The sequence below is a fragment of the Pezoporus wallicus genome, unplaced genomic scaffold, assembly GCF_028554395.1.
Source record: "Pezoporus wallicus isolate ANWC-B61680 ecotype Strahan unplaced genomic scaffold, APGP_CSIRO_Pwel_v1 contig_3817, whole genome shotgun sequence".
Classification (NCBI taxonomy): Eukaryota; Metazoa; Chordata; class Aves; order Psittaciformes; family Psittacidae; genus Pezoporus; species Pezoporus wallicus.
The window spans coordinates 4,548,097-4,567,216 of NW_026635157.1; the positions used below are offsets into that span (position 1 = coordinate 4,548,097).

The 19,120-nt window shown below is 39.6% G+C and overlaps 1 protein-coding gene across 6 annotated transcripts in view; it reads right to left on the reverse strand.

Moving 5' to 3' along the window:
- Window positions 1-1,612: 1,612 nt before the first annotated feature.
- PHACTR2 (phosphatase and actin regulator 2) overlaps window positions 1,613-19,120 on the reverse strand; it is a 134,141-nt gene continuing 116,633 nt past the window's right edge. For 3 of the 6 annotated variants that reach the window (XM_057407019.1, XM_057407009.1, XM_057407002.1), the window contains 4 exons: window positions 18,102-18,258; window positions 15,951-16,006; window positions 9,692-9,753; window positions 8,412-8,672 (listed from right to left, as the gene is read on the reverse strand). In XM_057407019.1, coding sequence (XP_057263002.1) covers window positions 8,427-8,672; window positions 9,692-9,753; window positions 15,951-16,006; window positions 18,102-18,258 — 521 coding nt within the window. In that variant the 3' untranslated portion in view covers window positions 8,412-8,426. Of the gene's footprint in view, window positions 3,184-6,351; window positions 6,429-8,264; window positions 8,673-9,691; window positions 9,754-15,950; window positions 16,007-18,101; window positions 18,259-19,120 lie in introns of those variants that run through there. The other 3 variants (XM_057407028.1, XM_057406992.1, XM_057406983.1) reach the window with 3 other exon arrangements.

Below are 19,120 nucleotides of genomic sequence, written 5' to 3' on the forward strand. Positions count from 1 at the left end.
CTTTAGGCAGCTCAGTAAGGTAAAGCAAACTCACTTTACTGCACATAGTAACATATCAAAATCTTGTTATTTTTTATTGCATGGATTACTTTCTACAGCTGTTGTTTTTCTGACAGTTGATACTTAGAATATAAAAATAGTATATACAATTTTATGTCTGTGTGTGGGTACAGTACACAATAGATATCATTCTAATTCTGCAAGTACACTATGTTTTTACATAAGTTCCAATGAAGAAAACTTTTTGTCCAGTTACATAAATTTGGCTAAGTAGTTTGCTGACTTGTGGACCAAAATCATCAAAATAATAAGAAATTACATTAGAAACTAAAGATTAGAAACTAAAACAGCATCTTTATCCAGGATAGTATTCTGCCTCTAGCAATGGCTTGTAGTGAATACTTTAATAAAAACTCAGACCCTGAAGGAGGATAGGGAAAGCCTTAGTAATAGCTCACCTATGTATATCCTCATGTCTTACGGCAAAACACAGCTTGAGGAGGTCTGAGCCAGAAGTTGTATCCTCATCTTTGCGGTTTAACTGTTAAAACACAGAGAAGGTGGCATGTCTTTCCATCCATGCTCCACGCCTACAACAGAGGAATGTCTTCTTGCAAAGTCAATTCATTCACTCCATTCTAAGAATTTAGCAAGTTTTGGTTTGCTTGTGTAACCTGTATGTACTCTGGCATGTCAGTGGAGCTACTGTATAGTTTATATAGTCTGACTTTACATTTGTCCAAGTTATTCTGCCTGTGCAATAGCTATCCTTCTGCCTTTAGCATCACGCCCGCTTTCAAATGCTCCAAAGTGATTAAGGCAACACTGAGGTCTATTTAATTCCTCCACTTGTTTCCTTTGAAGTGAAATGCTGTGGTTTATACTTCAAAGTCAATACAATAGACCTTTATAGGATTTTGGACACACATTTCTAAATTTGGCAACAACAACAAAGTTTAAGCAGGAGAAATGTTTATGATGTGCTAGTGTTAAGTTTTAAGTTTACTCTTCAAATCCTAAAAGTAAAAATTAGGATTCTACCAGAACTGCTGACAAACCTTCACTCTAGTGGCCTGATCATTCCTGTATGATTTAGTGCCAAAGAATACATTTCACTGCTTCCTTGATGTCAAAGTGGTGTTTCTATATTTATAAAATCATGGGACCCACAGAAACTAAACTGTTTTCTGCAAATGGAATCCTAATGGCTTTTATTGATTCCTTTAAAAAAGGGAAGGCGGTGCTTCCTTTTCTTTGCTACAAGCACGTAGATGGTTATTTTATTTGGTTATTGATATTTTGGGGTCTGAACATCACCAGACTTTTACTAAAATGTATGCAATCCTAGGAGTCATTTAAATACAGATTTTTAAAAAAGAAAAGTTTGTCAATCTCTAAAAATAAGAGTGACAGCTCCTGTTATTAGAAGTGCTCTTTACTAAAATAATCCACCCCATTTATACAAAGCTGGTCCTCTTGTAATATCAGTAAAGGGGGAGATCTAATTTTAGCCACCAACTTGCCTTCCTGCCTTTAAGCTGACATCTAAAACAACAATCTGCAATTTTATAAACTGAAAACATTCCACAAGAATCTACTGCAGGTTCTGAGGTAAAAATCACATCTACACAGACCTTTTATTGCCTGAAAAAGAAATACTTACACTTCAAAATTAAAAACTAGAAGGGCACATAAAAGACAAAAATAATTTGTAATATGTACACACATTAGAAAGGATAAATAGGAAATATATTGTAATACTGCATTAAATGTATGCATAAGTGAATTCCAGAGCCCCCCCAAATGTTGTGTACATTAATTCAAAGGATAAATAAGTGCTAATATAAGATAGAGAATTTCTTAGTGTAAACAATGCCACAGGCTTTTTAATAGGCCTTTGGGCCAACTTAGAGAAACCATGTATTGCCTTTCACACTTCATACCACTTCATTTTAATAGTACTGTATTCACATGTACAATTTCAAGACAGTATAAAAAATTATGAATCTAAGAAGCAATCTTCACACTCAACAAAACAGGCTGCAGACACTCTAAGAAATTTCCATTCACTTTTACAGGACCACTGGCTGAAGACAGATTTATTCATCTGGGAGTTCTTCCTCAAAGCAGTGCAAGAGTCCTTGAATGTAAAAAGTCCCATTCGTAATCACTGCTCAAGCCTACTAGTAAAGACTTCTGTGCCTAATTTAAATTCTGATTTTGAATTCACTCTAGCATGATGTCAAAGTTGTCTCCACTGCCTGCCATGGGTGAGAAAGATGATGATCCCTCTGGTTTGAATAGCAAGTGACAGACAGTAAGGAGTGTTTCTAAACATGAAGCATTTCGTTGCATTCATAGTGTCACGTTATTTGTCCTTCAAATCCTGTTTATGTATTTCTGAGTATCAGGAGTATGTCAACATTAAAACCCCCAAAATATATAACTTGTTCTGTATGAATGTTCAGTGTATTTTCTTGAAGCATGCTCACTGGGATTTTAAAAAAGACAGCTGTGTTATACTAGGACTAATTTCTGGCAACTGTGTTTACTGGCACCAGAGAAAATTACAGTTTTTCACTAAAGTACTGATGACATGAGGACTTGTGGCTTGCTGTCTTTCTAAGACAGGCTGTGGCCACTAGAAAAAATACATGCACAGTTGCTCACACTCTCAGTTTCTTTTAAAAAATAGTTTCTCCCACTGGCCAAGTGCATTGTTGAGCAGTCCCATCTGTTCCACTCTTGTCTGTGGATCAACAAGTGAAGTCTCTCTTCTCCCACGCCCTCAGTCCTTTTCACACTCAGTTACCCTCATTCACAACCCTATGAAGTCTGATGAGTTCCTGGTGACAGGCTCTCAAGCGATTGTCTTCAGCACTTCCTGACTTGTGGAGCTCGGATGAAGAAGTCCACCGACTGATCTGTGTGAGACAGCCACAGAACCATGGTCTGTCTTAACACTGACAAACACTTCATGTGGGTTCTCCTCCTAGACAAAGTGTTTGTCCATTGATAAAGATGAGGGCCACATCCTTCATTAACCTCAGGGTAAGCTGTAGCACACACTCATACTCTGTCAAATTCCAGTGCAATCTCAGGTCTTCAGGACTTCATGATTTCCCCAAAGAAAATTGTTGCATGAAATAGAGGATGTGGTCAAACAGTTATGGACGATGAAACCTGAAATGATAAATCATTAAGAAACTTAGAATTACATTACAATGACACTGATCCTCATCCTGCTCTGACAGCTGTTTACATTTGTTGCCTGAATAGAATTATTCCTGATTTTCCTGGTCTGTGTGGGATCAGTCAGCCCTATTATTCCCCACTGTCTGTCTCTACTAGAAAACCAAACAGGGCTACAGTGTATCTCAAGCACTGGTGTCCATCTGTTTGTCCATACCCTTAACCTGTTACTGTGGTCCCTGGCACAGTTTTGCTCGCATCAGCCAGTACTCTTCAGATACCACTTGGGCATGGCTGATATTAGCAGACAGATAGTTAGTGTATAGAGGGACATTGCCCTGTTTTGGGGTGGGAGGAAGAGGTTAACTGCACGAATTTAAGCTCTGCCAAGGCTGCTGGCCTCAGCGCAAGAGAACAGCTTCCTGGCTGTTTTGTTTGCCAGTACAGATTTAGCTGCAATCGCACCAACTATTTGGACACTGTCGGTAAATTTAAGCCACAAAGCTTAAATTTCTTGGTTTTAATCCTTCTGCAAAATGAGGCTAAAAAAAAGTCTGGATTTTTTTAAGAAAGCAGCAAATTTTTCAGCACTGTAGATGCTTTCATCCTATTAAGAGCAGCCAACTGTGACACAAGAAGGCCCAAAGACACCTCACTAGTTTTTATACTTTTAGGTAGGGTATGTACATCACTCCAGATTGTCTGTATGATGGACAGAGAGGTGGGTTGCTCCAAAGGGTGTTACCAACCTTTTCTATAATAAGTTAGCAACCTACAGTAATTGAAACTCTAACTCAGCATAAGTGTCATGAATCCAGGCAAAAAGGTAATAAGGACACCAATATCACATGCTCAGCACATCTATCACCAGATTTCTAAATGCCTGTTTAAAAGGCTTAAAAAAAAAAAATCTATCTATCTAATCTATCTATCTATCCATCCATCCACGAAGTAGTAAAAGATGCAGCAGCTTTAAAAAAAGCATAGGTAATGATGCACCTAATACAGTAGATTTATTTAAGTTTTTATTTGACACATTTTCTCTTCAGTTCCAGAGAAGAGAAAGGCAAACAAGCCACACATCCCCCCTGTAATGTGGCACAGTACAATACAGGGATGTCTTTCTCAAATAAAGGAGGTGTACACAAGAGCTGACATTCACAAAGATGCAGCTCATCTGCTAAGTGAGGGCACAGTGCACTGCAAAAAAGGACACCAGGTTTTTGGATTTGTGTAGAACAATGATATATTGGACTATATATATAGCATTTCCATTAGAAGCACTTTACAAACATCTGCTAATATCCTCTTCCCAAACGTTTATTTATTTCTCTATTTTTAGGAGCTCAGTTTCTTGGATTCTGTTATAAAATAACAGAAGGAATTAATCTAAATTACTACGAGTAGAAAAACAGTTCAACTGACAGTCATTACAGAAAGTGATGAACAATGAAAACCAGGGTTTTTCCTTTCCCAAGCTTAAGAGCAAAATTTAACGATACAAAGATATTGTAAATACTGACTATAACATTAAAACACCTTGCACTGAATATGTAATAATATAATAAACTATATGCTATAAGCTATTTTTATTTAATATGTAGCTCCCTTGTTGTCTCACTCTATCACAAACCTACACAAATAAGCATTTGTTAACCAGCCAGGTAACCAGCTGCCAACACAAGTGCCTTTTGGTTTGTATTCTCTCAGTGATCTTGAAAAAAAATTAAAAGATGAACAATTCATTCTCTAGCTGGAAGCTTTTGTCTATGGGTTTCTTAAAACAAATCAGTTTTATTGCATCAATGCAAATGCAGTGGTGAACTACATTAATTTTTAATGAGAGGCCCCAGAGGAAATGGAATCTCTTTTTATTTTCAAAACTGCAATTGAGTTTAAACATCTGCATCTAATTCTGCTCTTAAGTGGCTTTTCTAGTGCTATTCTGCTGACTTCTGTGCAGTGGCTCCACAACATGACCACTGAAAATCCAAGAAAAAAGGAGGGTGATGAGGGAGCAGAGAGAGAGCCTGATTTCCCTCAGGTCCCTATAGAAGCATTGCCTGTATTTATCACAATTTGGCTATTTGTTATTCCATTTTCCAAGACCCTCCTCAAAACAAATCATTTACTTCTTAATTGGTTTTTCCCTCCACTGGACCCCTGAGATTTTTGGTTCACCTTTAAGAATCCAATTGTAACCAGTCTCGATTGTTTTCAATTCTCCTGAAGAAAAACCCAATTCTTTTTTTGTATGACTCATGCCTATCTGTACTTATGCTTCTGTGTTGCAATGCAACACAAAAAACGTAACAACATAAGCAGGAGGTCACACTCCATCTCTCTCAGTGCACGGCCAGGTTTCTGTTCCTGCTCATTTTCCTTCTCTCCCTCAGGATGACCATTTTTTTAAAGTGACATTTTTATATATTCTGAAGAAGATATACTACCTACTGGCTGAAGAGAAAAAGACATCAGAAGCCAAATGAAAATATACATATCCATGTCTGAAGAAGACATTTCCTAATGGTCAGAATGCAACACTAGATTGAAACCATGCCTCCCAGTTCATCTCCTGGCTTAGGGTTGCTGTTTGTGGAACTGGTTTGATTTTTTTGAAAATTAATTTTCTTGTGTTATATCTACACTTCAGTGACTTTACAGTAGTATTAAAAACAAAAATAATCATGTTTGGTGAGAAAAAAACCAGTGAAGTTATGAAATCAAGCAATGAACTACGCGATGGCAGAAATCACCAAACACATCTCCCACTGTGAATTTTGCTTGTGACACTCTTTCACTTTCATGAGCAAGGGAGTACTACCAGAGAAGAACAGCCCTTACTTCGTGCTTGAGGACTGTTAACTTCATCTGCAAGAAATGCCTCTCAAAGGATTGTTTTTTAGATTTCCCAAACGATCTTTTTCAATGAAGTAACTGATCCATTGCAGTCACCTTCACTACTGTATCAGTTTAGATTCTGAGATGGCACCAGCAACAACAGGAATCCCAACAGAATCAGTGATGGCATTCAGGTGGGAGTCAAGGGGACTTACGGTAGGAATCTACACAAGTCATGACACAACTGCACAGGACTTGCAGAAAGGCAGAGGGTCACTGTCATCTCCTCAGTTTATGCAAGAAGAGGGATTTACCTACCTGGTAAATTGCCGACTTTCCTCATGTACTTCCATTTCTGTGCTTTTGAATTCATTCAGTTCTTTCCGTATGGCTGCCTAATAAGCAATAAGACTAATAAGACTTTTTCAATTACAGTTATATGGAGCAGTAATACACTACAAAGAAACAGTGCCAACAAAGAAACACCAAGTCTACTGCAATGGGTGAATCGACCTCCTGCTGAAATGTGGCACTTGCTACAGACAAAAATGGGCACAGGATTGGATTACCGGGACAACCAACTGCTGAGTATGCAGCCAGATGGGATCCAGGCACAGCCCTTGAGGAGCTGGTGAGTCTCACTGCCTGCACAGGCACTGTACACACAGCAGGGGCCTCCTATCTCCCTGATGAAGAAAGGACTTCAGGAATGCAAGATGAGTAGCATTTCTTTAAGTGAAATTAGTCACTTGTCTTGATTAGTTTTATGCAAAATGATGTAAAATATTTGGACATTTCAGGCTTGCATTTTCAGTTGGCAGATTCTAATGAAGCAGAAATCCAGCACACTTTATAAATGCCTTGTTTTTTATGTTAATAAAGTGATAAGCAGCTTACTTCATCAGGTGTTGAACATAATTTCTGAAATATTCTAATATATACTACAAGGGCTCTGTTTCTATGCCATAAGTTTTCTTACCTTCACTGTGGAATGGAACAACAGTTTTTCTTACTCACTCTTTTCTTTCACCATTTTAAATAAAAGCAGTATCATTTCATTAATCCCTAAAGAAATCTCATCTGGTGTGCATGCCTTTCAGCACAAAACAGGCAAGCAGCATGATAAAATTACAGCATCACCAGACTGCAGTCTCATAAATGAGAAACTTCATTTCGAGGAGGGGGTGGTTCTGTTTAGCCACAATAGGATTCTTACATGAGACTGCTGTAACAGCTAGGAAAGTAACACCTATTTCTGAGCACCAAGTGAGCAGCAAAGACACCAGAGCTCCAGCTCCCTAACATAGTTACAGTACAGTTTTCTGCTCCCACTGGAATTAGAAAAATGACCTCCCTGGGAAAAAGGGCAAGAGACTTTCCAGGCAACCTGAGGTCTGTGTTTCTGCTCAGGCCAACAAACCTGGGGCTCACAGAACCAGCCTTGGGCACTTGTTCATTACAAAATGAATTAAGATTAAAAGCTCCTACCCTGAAGTAGGCACGAAACACCCCTGCTTCTTCTAGTGCAGTTTACCCTGGTTAAACCTAGGTAAACCTGAGTGCTCCAACCTCCCACAGAGACTTCATAAGGACTTGAGAGTGCTCAGCACCTCCCAGAGCCTGCATCTACAAACACTTCTGGGTACATTTTTAAGGTCTCCACCTTGACTTCATATGAGATTCTCCTTTGATTGTCAGATGAGCTGGCATTAATACTAAAATACAAGCCGAAATAAAATCAGTGCTTCACAGTGCATAGCTAAAAGATAGTGGGTTCTTGCACTTAACCAGTTCTCATGCCAAGCACATCTCTTATGATTTCTGTAAAAGCTGGTTCAGAACCAATGCTAAAAGGTCCAGCATTTTTTGATACATATATCCTAGACCTTTCTTTTTATGAAGTGGTATAGGAGGGAAATAGAAGAGTATTTTATGATACTCTTTGACTGATCTGTTTTTTGAAAGAGAATCGCAGAATCATTTGTCTCATCCTTTGTAGTTAGGCAGAGGAACTATTAACTGCATGTTGGAGGCAGATTTCCCAAGGTATGCTGCATGCACATGGTCAGTTCCCACACTTCTAGTTGTGGCCAAGAACTCTTAGGAGGATGGAGCAGCTTCTCCCTTTTTTCACTTCAGTGAGTTGCAAAAATAACTCTCAGTGGCAGTGACACAGGATTCTGCCTGCAGAAACCTTGCCTGAATCCCACAGGTAGTGGCCATCTTTGCTAACAGTGTGTACCTGTCTTAGCAAGGTTTTAAAAATACAGGAAATACTGGCCTGAACTGCCATAATGGAGTTGGCAAATACGCTCTTACTAAGCACCTAAGTGGGTTTTCTTAGGTGCAAGCAATAGATGCATAGTAGTACCATGACAATCTCACTGCTTCTATCAGATGTCATTCATGATGCCAGCGTTGAGAGGATGTAAACCACAGGAAAGCCCCCCAAAAGTGACATATGCAAGAGTTTTCTTATAATCTAAAAGTTTGTCCCTTGCCTTGTCTGCGGGAGTTAACCTAGCCCAAGGCTTGTCGGCACGACGGTCGTAATCTGGAGAATCCGTGACCTCCACATACTCATTAAATCGAAGGATTCTTCTTGCTTGAAGTTCAGCCACTGTAGGCCTCAGGCTGAGCTGTAAGCAGGAGGCAGAAAACAGTACTTTTAATAAGAAGAAATAAAACAAAAGAAGAGGGTATGATGTAATCCCAAGAGAATTCTAGTGGTATTTCTAAATAGGGTCACTTTCAGGTAGCTATAAAAAGGCATCACCCTGGGAGTGCTGCATGGGAATGGGGAAGCAGCACAACCTAATTTCTTCCATTATAAAAATAGTCTTTGTTGGGCAGGTCACAAAGAATCATGACAGTTATCCCTGGAATATTAATTGTGACTTTGCAACTGTCACACCATTTACCCCAATAGGCAGTAGTCCGTTTGCATTAATGATTACACAGTCTGCCATGTTCAACTATAATACTGAAAATAAGCAGGATTTGGAGGTGCCTGCCTAACTAAAAAGATTGGGTTTGAATATCTGGGGTCATTTACGATGCCAAATTGTTTCATTCACCTCAAAACAATATTCACTTTAATTAACTAAAGATGATCATATTAAAGAAAGTATTTTTGCAGAGAAGAGCAGACTAGGAATACGTATGAAAACTCCCCCATCCTGTCCCAGAACAAGCTCCTGAAGTCAGGGCAGCAGATCCATTCCTAACTGCTTTATTTCCAGGACAGAGAGTGCAATCCCACCTGCAGTGGCCAAGGCAGTCAGAAGAATGGTGAAGGAATTTCTTAGGGCACACATTGTTTTGCTGCCTTCTCTGCTGCTTGAGGGAAGAGTGGATCTACAGGTACATCTGGCCTCTAACATGAGAGCAGTGGCCATTCTCACTGAGCAAATATGTGTAATTTCTCTCCCCTGCTTACACAGACAAATATTAAGCATGGCCAGACTCCATATGCTTTTCCCGCAGTTACGGAAAACTGGCCAGGATGGAGTTTCCCCCATGGTGGACTGGGCTTGTACTGCTTTTTCAACAGATTTCTAGACTGGGGCATGAAGTGATGGACATTTGCAGTAATGTATATACAACAATTCTTAGAATAATTGTACACAAATATACAATACAAAAAACGCATCATCACCTTTCTACTGAGTTTACGTTTTATTTCTCTTTTGGCTTCCTGCTCCTCTTCTTCATTTTTCTCTGTTTTCAGAAGAGATAAGAAGGAGTGAATATTTAAGTAGTAGAACTGCACATACTGTGTTTTTCTTGGTTGAAAGCTTCATGACTTAAATCCTGGCCCATGTTTCCTCATATTTCTGGGTGATCCTGCCTGCACTGTCTGCCTTTTAGGTTTTGTGTGCTCTCATTTCTTTTCCCTATCCTCGTTTCCCCTGATTCTTTAGACATCTCAAGTCACCACTGTGGGTCAGGAGCACAGCAGAGGTGGCGTCTGTCATTTTCTATGTAACAGCAAAGTAGTACCCTGAAAGAGCTGCCTGATGTTTCAGCATTAAAATCACTTGCTTTTATTTCCAACATGCCTCCTACTGACTTTAGAGTCTAATTACTCATAAGGCTCAAGAAAAAAGTTTGTTCTGAGTAGCTGAACCAGCTGAGTGTCCTCTACTGCTACAGGATGCAATGAGTCAGTGACAATTTGTTTCACCATCATTTGTTAGTGCAAATTGGTTTTGTTACTTTAATGTTTTTTTTTTTCTGGTTTTATAATGTGGGGGTGTGATTCAGCACTCAAGCCCTCTTGATCAAGGGCCACTAGCTAGACCAAATGAACAAGTACAGCAGGAAATGGTATATGCATTTTTTAATGTATTTGGGCATGAGACTGAAATACGCTTTCAACAGATTTCTGTGCTAACCCAACTTGATGTCTTGAGTGAAAAGCACACTTACAAAGGCATGCTCATATGGACTCAGCATTTTTAATGTACATTTTGAAGAATATTATTTGCCCTTTTAGCCCACCTCTGAGGGTTATATGCAATGTTAACTTTGTTGTGCCTGAAATATCCCATCTAGAGATACCTGTAAAATTCTGATCCTGTTTTATTCACGGCTGGGGGTTATGTATTCCACATTACAGTTCAAGGCTAACTATAAATGTAAAGGAATTAATTTGTCTGTTGTATAGATAAAAAGGCGGTTTTAAATCCTGTAGTCCTATTTTCCCTGTCTGCTATGGCAAGCCTGCTGTGTTAGTATGGACAGCCTGGCCACAGAGGAGTTTCTGTATCATGACTGATACACTGGAAGCAACACTACGACAGGACACCTCGTGGTATTTGAAGATTTTCTTTGCTAACTCAAAGGCTCTCATGCAGGAAAAATGCAAAGGAAAGGGGAAGAGAAACAAATGACAAAAAAAAGAAAAAGAAGAAGGTTGCAGCAGGAAAAAGTGATGGCAGCCGAAAGACCTGCTCTGTGAGGAGTGTCCAACACTATCCCCAAGTTTCCAACAGCAAGATGCAATTGCGCAGGCTTGCTGCCAGGATTGGGTTGGATTTCATGTTGATGGTGATTTTACTGAGATACTGAAATGTGGATGTAGTTTATGGTTTATTAATAGCTTTTCTCATAAATGGTGAAGATAAGGATGGTCTGTTTCCATACAGGAGCTGTAAACTGACAGAAAATGAAGAACGGAGAGTTAAAGATTAATTTACATTTTAATATTTTTTAATTAATACATCTATCAATAAAAAAGTTGGGTGTATTTAAGGACTTGTAACTTTAAATGTGAACTCTTTTTATAGCAACTTTGCCTAACAAAATCAAAAGCTCTCTAGCTGTTTTAAGACAGGTAAATCATCTGTAGGCTTTTGTTTAAACCTACTGTGTTTCCAATCAATAGACATAGTAACTGAGGTAATTAAATAAAATCTATTAATCTGGGGTTCCATTTACCTAAGAATCATTTGGCATAAAAAATTCTGTCCCCTTATGAACTGAGTAGCTTAGGTCCTACCTCAGAAATCTCCAGTAGCAGACACAGCAGAAAAAAAATGCAGCTGGATATACACATCACTGTACTGCCTTTTCTTAATTTAGTTCGTAAAATACATTCTGCATTATTCACATCTTATTGCTATCTAAACCACCGTGTCTCCTAAGATACAGTAATAAGACAGTGTAAAAAATAGTGGCTCGCACTGCTTAATTCATACCTTAAGGAAAAACTACCAACAGCACAGCCACCTGAAATAGTTGGGGGAGGATAAAATAACTCAAAAAAGTTGATGCGGACATTTAGGAAGGTTGAAGGTTAGCTGCCCATCTCAAGCTGTAAAGCTATCTCACAGCAGGTAGCAGATGACTGTATGAAAGGATGGCTGGACACAAGAAACCACCTAGAAATGGGTGATGAGCAAGGCCATCATCTTAGCTGCTGGGCAGAGGATCCAGGCAGGTCCTGGAGAAGGCTGTCGAGAACTGGAAGCCCACCTTTTGGAGGGCAACTCCAACAGGGGGCACCAAGAGCTTCCTTCACTCCCAGGTAAAGCAGGAGACAATCAAACATGTGGGAAACAGTCTTCTGTATGAGAGGTCAGGAAGCAGGAAGGGCACTACACACCCAAGTTGCTTCACTTCTAGGAATAAACTCAAGAGCTAAAGGAAAAAGACTGAAGTCTGGTGGCTGCTGCTAATATAATGAATCTGCTGGTCAGTAGGTGGCCCTCCATCTGTGGCCCCTCCTTCCCATCCCCAGCCTGCTGGGCAGTGTTGCTGCTTTAAGCTTGGTGCTATGAAAACATTGTTCATAGGATATAAATTCCTATCAACAGTAAAACCTATAGTATGTTTTTCTTCTCTTAAGATAAAAGTTTTGAAAGTTACCATAGTGAGTTAAGATGTGTGGTGCTAAAAAGAATGGGTCTAGTGCTTCTGCTTCCTTCAGGTGTTGTGGAAAATTCCAGCCGGAGGGCCAGCTTTTGGCTGCAGGTACCAACTGACTCACTTGCCCAAACAGGAACACATTAATGCATAGGAACACACTCTGGCTGCCTTCCACCTTAAAACAGATCTAATCTGTGCAATATGGGGTAAGAAAATACAAACACAATGTTCCCAGCTGCAAGTCCCCTCCTCAGATGTCCTGCTGCTGCCGTACTGGCAAAAGACCAGCACATCAAGCGCCCTTCCTTGCAGGAGTCTGCAGTTAGATCCCAGAAAAACTACGGTTTTCCTCCTCCCCTGCCTGCAGCTCCTAGGAGGTCAAACTGGGATCGAACTCCTAACTGAAGCAATTCTGTTTAGTATCATTTAGCAAGCCAAACAAGCAGCTTCCCCGACATCTATACATTAGTGCTCCTGCAATTTTTGCCATATTAAGTCTGGCCACCACCTGTTCAGTGGGATATTTGTTTTGTAGCAGAAGGGGAAAAGAGAAGAGAGAATTGTTCTGCTTGAGAACTGCTCCATTCTTGACCACAAAGTACTCCCGCAGCGTAAAACCGAACTTTCCACTGTGTTCCTATGGGATTAGCTATGTTTAGACTTCTCTGTGGGCTTGCAGGGAAAGAGAAAAAGACAAACAAAGTGCTTGCCTCTTGCAGCAGTCTGGAACACACAAAGTGTTTTCTCTTTCCTCATTTTACAAGCAATGATAACCATTAATATTCCTTAATAAGCTAACCCCTGTTTTCTACAAAGCCAGTACTGGCAGGCATGCAGGTGCACAGCACAAGAAGCTCACTGTCCCTTACAAATACAGGAAAAAATACAGTTACCTTAATCCAAAATTCCTGAAAGAATAGAAAGGTTCTTTGCCATAATGGAACACTATAAATACTACTGGCTCAAAGCCAGTACACAAGAAACTTGTCTTTATTAAAAACACAGGGCTTTATCTATTCCTTCAAGTTCACTCCTGAGTTATCGGAACTTTGTTTTAGTGTGGGAAGACTCAGAAGTAGTCTGAGTAGTTTTATCCAAATTGTTTTTATAGAAATCTGCCTGCATGTCGTATGATCGTACTCAGTCACAGGATTTTCAGTAACTGGTTTATCTGGAAACATTGTCTAAACAAAATGTCTTTCAAGACAGATTTTCTCAGTAACTGGAAATACAGAAAAAGAAAAAAAAATACTGACGTCTGAACTTCTTAAAAGATTTGGGTTGGGTTTAATCCTGAAGTAAACCTTTGCACCTTTACCATTTAATGTAATCTTAAAGTCTGATAAATATTACTCAAAATACTACTTTCAAATATTACTTTTCCTTAGCTGCAGTTTACATACGGGCAATAATATAAACCCTTCTCCTCATCTATTGCTTAAAAATAGGAGGAAGGAAGCTTTATGAAAGAAATTCCAACTTGTTCACCAAAGCCGCCTGCAACAAAGACATTTAAGAGATGTAAACATTTCCAAATGATCCACAGGAAGGGAATGTAATAATTTTGATAAATAATATGACTGCCCTGGAGCTGAGAGAGAACTTGCACCCTTAAGGGGCTCTGAGTCAGACTCAGCACAAACCCAGGCTTGCTTTAGTTTCCTTTGCTTTTACAGATCACTATCAACTCAGAATATTTTATATCTCGGTGATGAACAAAAGGCAGCTCTGGATTCACTATGTGCTTGCCAATGACTCTGTGACTGCTTGTGATTTATAACCTTTATTTTTTGCTCTCCCTTGCCTCTTTAAGATAGCCCCTGGCAGCAGCAGGGGAGGATGGTGGGAGGCATTGAGTGCAAAGCCTGGTATGCTGCCAAAAACTTAAAGTAAACAAGCTGAAATGGGAGAAGAAATCCATTAACTGCTTTCAAGTCTTAAGCTACTTATTGCAAAAGCAATGGATGGAATAAACAGTGGCAAAAGGGATATTAAATACATCGCAGGTTCACTGCTAGATCAGTTATCCTGAGATGAGCGAAATAGAGAGGGCAGTAAGGAAGCCCAGCTGGTGCTCCCAGCTCAGTGGCCATATCCTGGCCCACCAAACATGTTTTGGAATTACTTTTCTCATACAATCCAGCACAAGTGGATATAAAAAAAAAGGTTTGTACTTTATTTATCTATGCAATCTATAGGTTCAGAAATTATAGTCTTAGGAAGTCTATTTACATTATGTGCTGGACAGAAGTCCCCTGACCCTGCTCCTGTGCACCACAATGCATGAGCTGTAGTTTCCCTTTTCAGTAAGATGTGGCACTATTTGGCTTTTGAGAGCTTGGACAACAGCACTAGGATTTTATTAGATGGATGACTGTCTAAAAGCCAGTAACTGCTATGTCTCTTTGATTTGCTGGCCTAAGCCGGTGACAGAGTGATCAGTCCATGGATTTTGTCAGGTTAACAGCCCGTTTTCTTTCCTTCCATTAGCATGCTGTGCACCAGGGTTGCACGGGTGAACTCTCAACTTTTCCAAAGAATTGTTGGAAATAACGACATTATACCTGCTCTTTCATCAAGTGTGGGAAGTTCTTATACCTTAAGAATAAAAGAGGTTTTTGATTTCTTGCTATGTGTGAAAGACTTGCATGTGCATTTTCTTCATTCATTTCTTCTACTTAGGCACGAAGTGCTAGGCTACCTTTGCAGAATGAACACAAGGCTAGATGGAGCTGGGCATGGCAACTGTTACAGTATGTTGTTTAGGTAACAGCCATATTATGGAAAGATTCATAAACGAAGACAAAAAAAAACCCTCCTGTTCTGAAATGTCTGTCAGCCTAAGAACAAAACCAACATAAGTAAATGGAGAATAAGTATATGGGGTAAACATCCATCGCACTTCACTCCTCTGCCCCAGACTATTTGAATTATTCAATTCTTCACCAGGGATATTATGGAAGTATTTAATCAATGGGAAGATATTATAGAATCACAGAATCAACCAGGTTGGAAAAGACCTTTAAGATTCAGTGAGAATGTCTCATGCAGGTTTCAGTACAGAAGACACTTATGTCAGAAGTGGATATGAAGGCTAGCATGCTGATGTAGTTGTCATATACCTATTCAGTTTCCCCTGAACACTTCCCCTTTCCTCTTTCTACTCCTCCTTCCAACCTCTGCCCTTATTTCCCACCTCCCACTTCCTACTGATATTCCCTAGTCCTCCTCATAAAAAGTAGGCAGAAGTTTAACCAGCCTAGAACTACTTATAGAGAGAGGGTATCTAAGTCATTCCTGGTGTTTGGAGCAGCTTCAAGAAGTGGGACTGTGAGAAGCAAAATTTGGCATACTGAGTATACAGTTTTCACAGCTACCATTACAGGTTAGTATATAAATCTAGTATTGACACATTATTTTCTAGAACATAATTTCTCTCCAGTTACGGATCTAACACTGGAGCAACAGTGACAGGCTTCCATATGAATCCAACATATATTCACTTTGTAAGTAAATACTAGATGAAACCTGAATAAAATACTTACGCTTCAGGATATTCCTTTGCTCAAGCTCTTCAGTTGTAGGCCTCTGGCTAAGTCTCCTGTGAGAACAAAGTAAATGATTGATTTAAAACCAGATCCAAATAATACATGATGATTTGTAATACAGATTAAAAGGTGTTTCTTATGTGGCCAGGCTATTCTTTGCCAGCAGAGGTGTTCAACAAATCAGATAATTTCCAGACAGTTAAAATAACTGCGCATGTAACCACAGTACTGCATGGCCATTTGGTTTAATGTATGTACTGCTGTCACTCAAACACCTAAATAACTGATGCCTGCATAATATTAAAGAAATCATATCAGCAGATTTAAATTCCTCATTTACAATAACAATTTTATGAAAGAAATTCATAAACCTTTTTTTGTTCCCAGGCACCATCATTATAAGATATGCAATTAATTGCTAGGTTATTCTCAGATATCTTGAATTAAAATCCTATTCATTAAAAAAACCCACAAAAGCTGTGCATTACTCACTGTTTTTTATGTACAAGTGGGAGCTTTAGTCGAATCTTAATTTTATTCGGTTACCTACAAATAACAACTGCCATTTAAAAAAAAGCCCTATTTTTTCTGGTTTATACAGTGGAGAACACGTTTGATGCTGTGCCTATGTTGCCTACTAGACAAGTTCACTTGCTCACTTGAGAAAAGCAGCAGGAAAATACTCAGCAGTAAAATTTATTAAAATATTACTATGTTAAAGATAGCTGCCTCTCTGTCCAGCAAACCTCACACAGTTCACTATGAATCATCTTCAGCTTCTGATTCAAACCATGCTTGGACTTTTGGGTTTGGTGGGGAAGACTGTCAAGTTTACCATGGGTGACCAGCCCCTGCTGTAGGAAGCCCCAGGCAGGACCTGACCTGACTCTACCCAGCTGTGAGAACAAGTTTTCCATCAGACCTCAATGCTGCCAGGTGCTGACCGCCACAGCAGGAATTTTTAAGGAACTGACGTCAAACTTGGTTGTGATTTCAGGCATGAGCACAGCCCTGGCATGCATGGACACCTTCTCCTGCCACCCCAGCTTCCTGGCAGAACCACCAGTGTCCCTGCACAAGAAGTTCAGGGCAGGAATCAGAGCAGCTTCTGCAGTTCAAGCCCCTGAGGGACACTGAGAAGCAGGATGTGATCATCAGAGCTGGGATTCAGTCAGGAAAGCAGAGATAACAACCACACCACTTTATTAGCAGAAGAAAAATGACCCTTGGGCTCTACACAACAGATGTGTCACTGTCATGGTTAAGGGATGAAAGAAATGACACAGCCCATCATCATAGAGCAACTCAGCTCATCTTCTAAGTGCTGATGCAAGGCTGTGGTACTCTGTACTGGAGCAGTACTGGCTGGACTACCCAGTATCTGGAAATCTCCAATTAACACAGGACATCCTGCAAATCTATCTGGACATTTCTGAGCACATGAGAAACAAGGACAGGTCTGGGAAAATCCAGACATTTTGTGGTCTATTTTCAGAGATCATGAAAGCCAAAATTAACATTTATAAGGATTAAAAAAAAAAAAAAAAAAGCTTGTAAAAATGGAAGTGAAAATTAATCTCTTTTAATGCAATGTTCTCAAGTCCAGAAAGAGAAAGTTAAATAGCATGAGAAAGACATGCCTCAGAGGTCGGCGCAGTAAACAAGGTCTGCCTCCTTCCATTTCTTTTGCTGGAACCAGCACATGAATAATGAGAGAGTTAGAGAACAGGAGGAGGATGGGGAAGGCATGAATGAACATGCACAGGCATGCTCTGTGTGTCAGGAACTACTCCTCTGACCAAGATGGGTATATATAAGTGCAAGTCTTTGCTAACCTATTTGAGAAAAAAGTTGAACCATGGCACTTACTGCTATGGAGTCACTCTTATTCTCTTCCTCTTTATTCTTTTTATTTTTAAACCAAACAACCCAACCCCCCCTAAAGCTTTCAGATTTGTTTCTTGCAGGACAAAAATGCATTACTGACATTTTAAAGTTCTGTGAGAAATAAAAATACTGTTTTCCAGACAGTTGTACTACAAAGATCCTGCACTGCATATTGGGCTGCATTTAAACTTGAACCCAGTGTTTTCGATTCTCTTCCTCCATCTCGGCCCAATGAAACCACATTTACCCTGCAACTGATACCTCACTAGCTTCGTTCCAATCTGATGTCTGATTTCCTGCCTCTCCTCTTCAGATGTCCTCTGCAAGATGTTTTTGTCTTCTAATTCTTTCTTAGATGGTCTGTTGCCAAGCTTGATAGCAAGAGTATCCCTTCGACGAATTTTACTTGCCAAAGAGCCTGAGGAAAGGAGGAGAAGGGTAAATTCAGTTCATTCATACTTAGGTTAGAGACACAAACTCTGAGTAAGAACTTGAATACCTTCCAGAAGCAGCCATGTTCCCACATGCAGAAGAATTTTAATAAACATCAAAAGAGAAGTAGTTTTAGCTCAGTTCACAACAATAAAAAGCTGAAAGGCTTGGATGAAAGAGCTACCAGCCACATTGATAGGGGAGTTTCAGAAACATCACCTGTCATGTGTGAAGTGCCAGGATAAAAATGACAAATTTATACTTAAGTGTCTTTGAACTATGATACATTACAGGTTGGTTTATTTATCCCCTTAGTATATCTAGCAAGCTGTTGCTCTTTTTCTTCAGCCTTAAATGGTTTAGTCTCACTCTGTCATAATTTCCCTCATTCTCTCAATTGTCTTTCAATCTAATACCACTTTGTTCTTGTATAGTGCTTTTAGACTTTAACTGATTTGTAAATTAAAACAAAAATACAGTTTAGAAAAGTGCTCTGAGTGCTTGTAAAATGACCTAGACAGGAACCCCCAGGCACTGAAGCAATCTGTTTGTCCATAAAACAGATATAGTAGAGACAAGGGCCATGCAATTTTGTTAGCCATAGCCACAGCCAGATGGGGAAGGAAGGGTATTTTTCATGGCCTTTAGTCCTTCCCTTGTATCTTGATATTTTGACTGAGGGGGCTACCTATGTCCTAGGCTGGCAGATTTTCACCACATCATAACACAGTCTGGTAACACCACAAGCTCCCAGCTCACTTCTCGTAAGACACATGCTGCTGTCTGAATACATGATTTTTTGGTTGCTACCACTTTGGATGGTATTCAAACCAAATGCAGAACTGCAG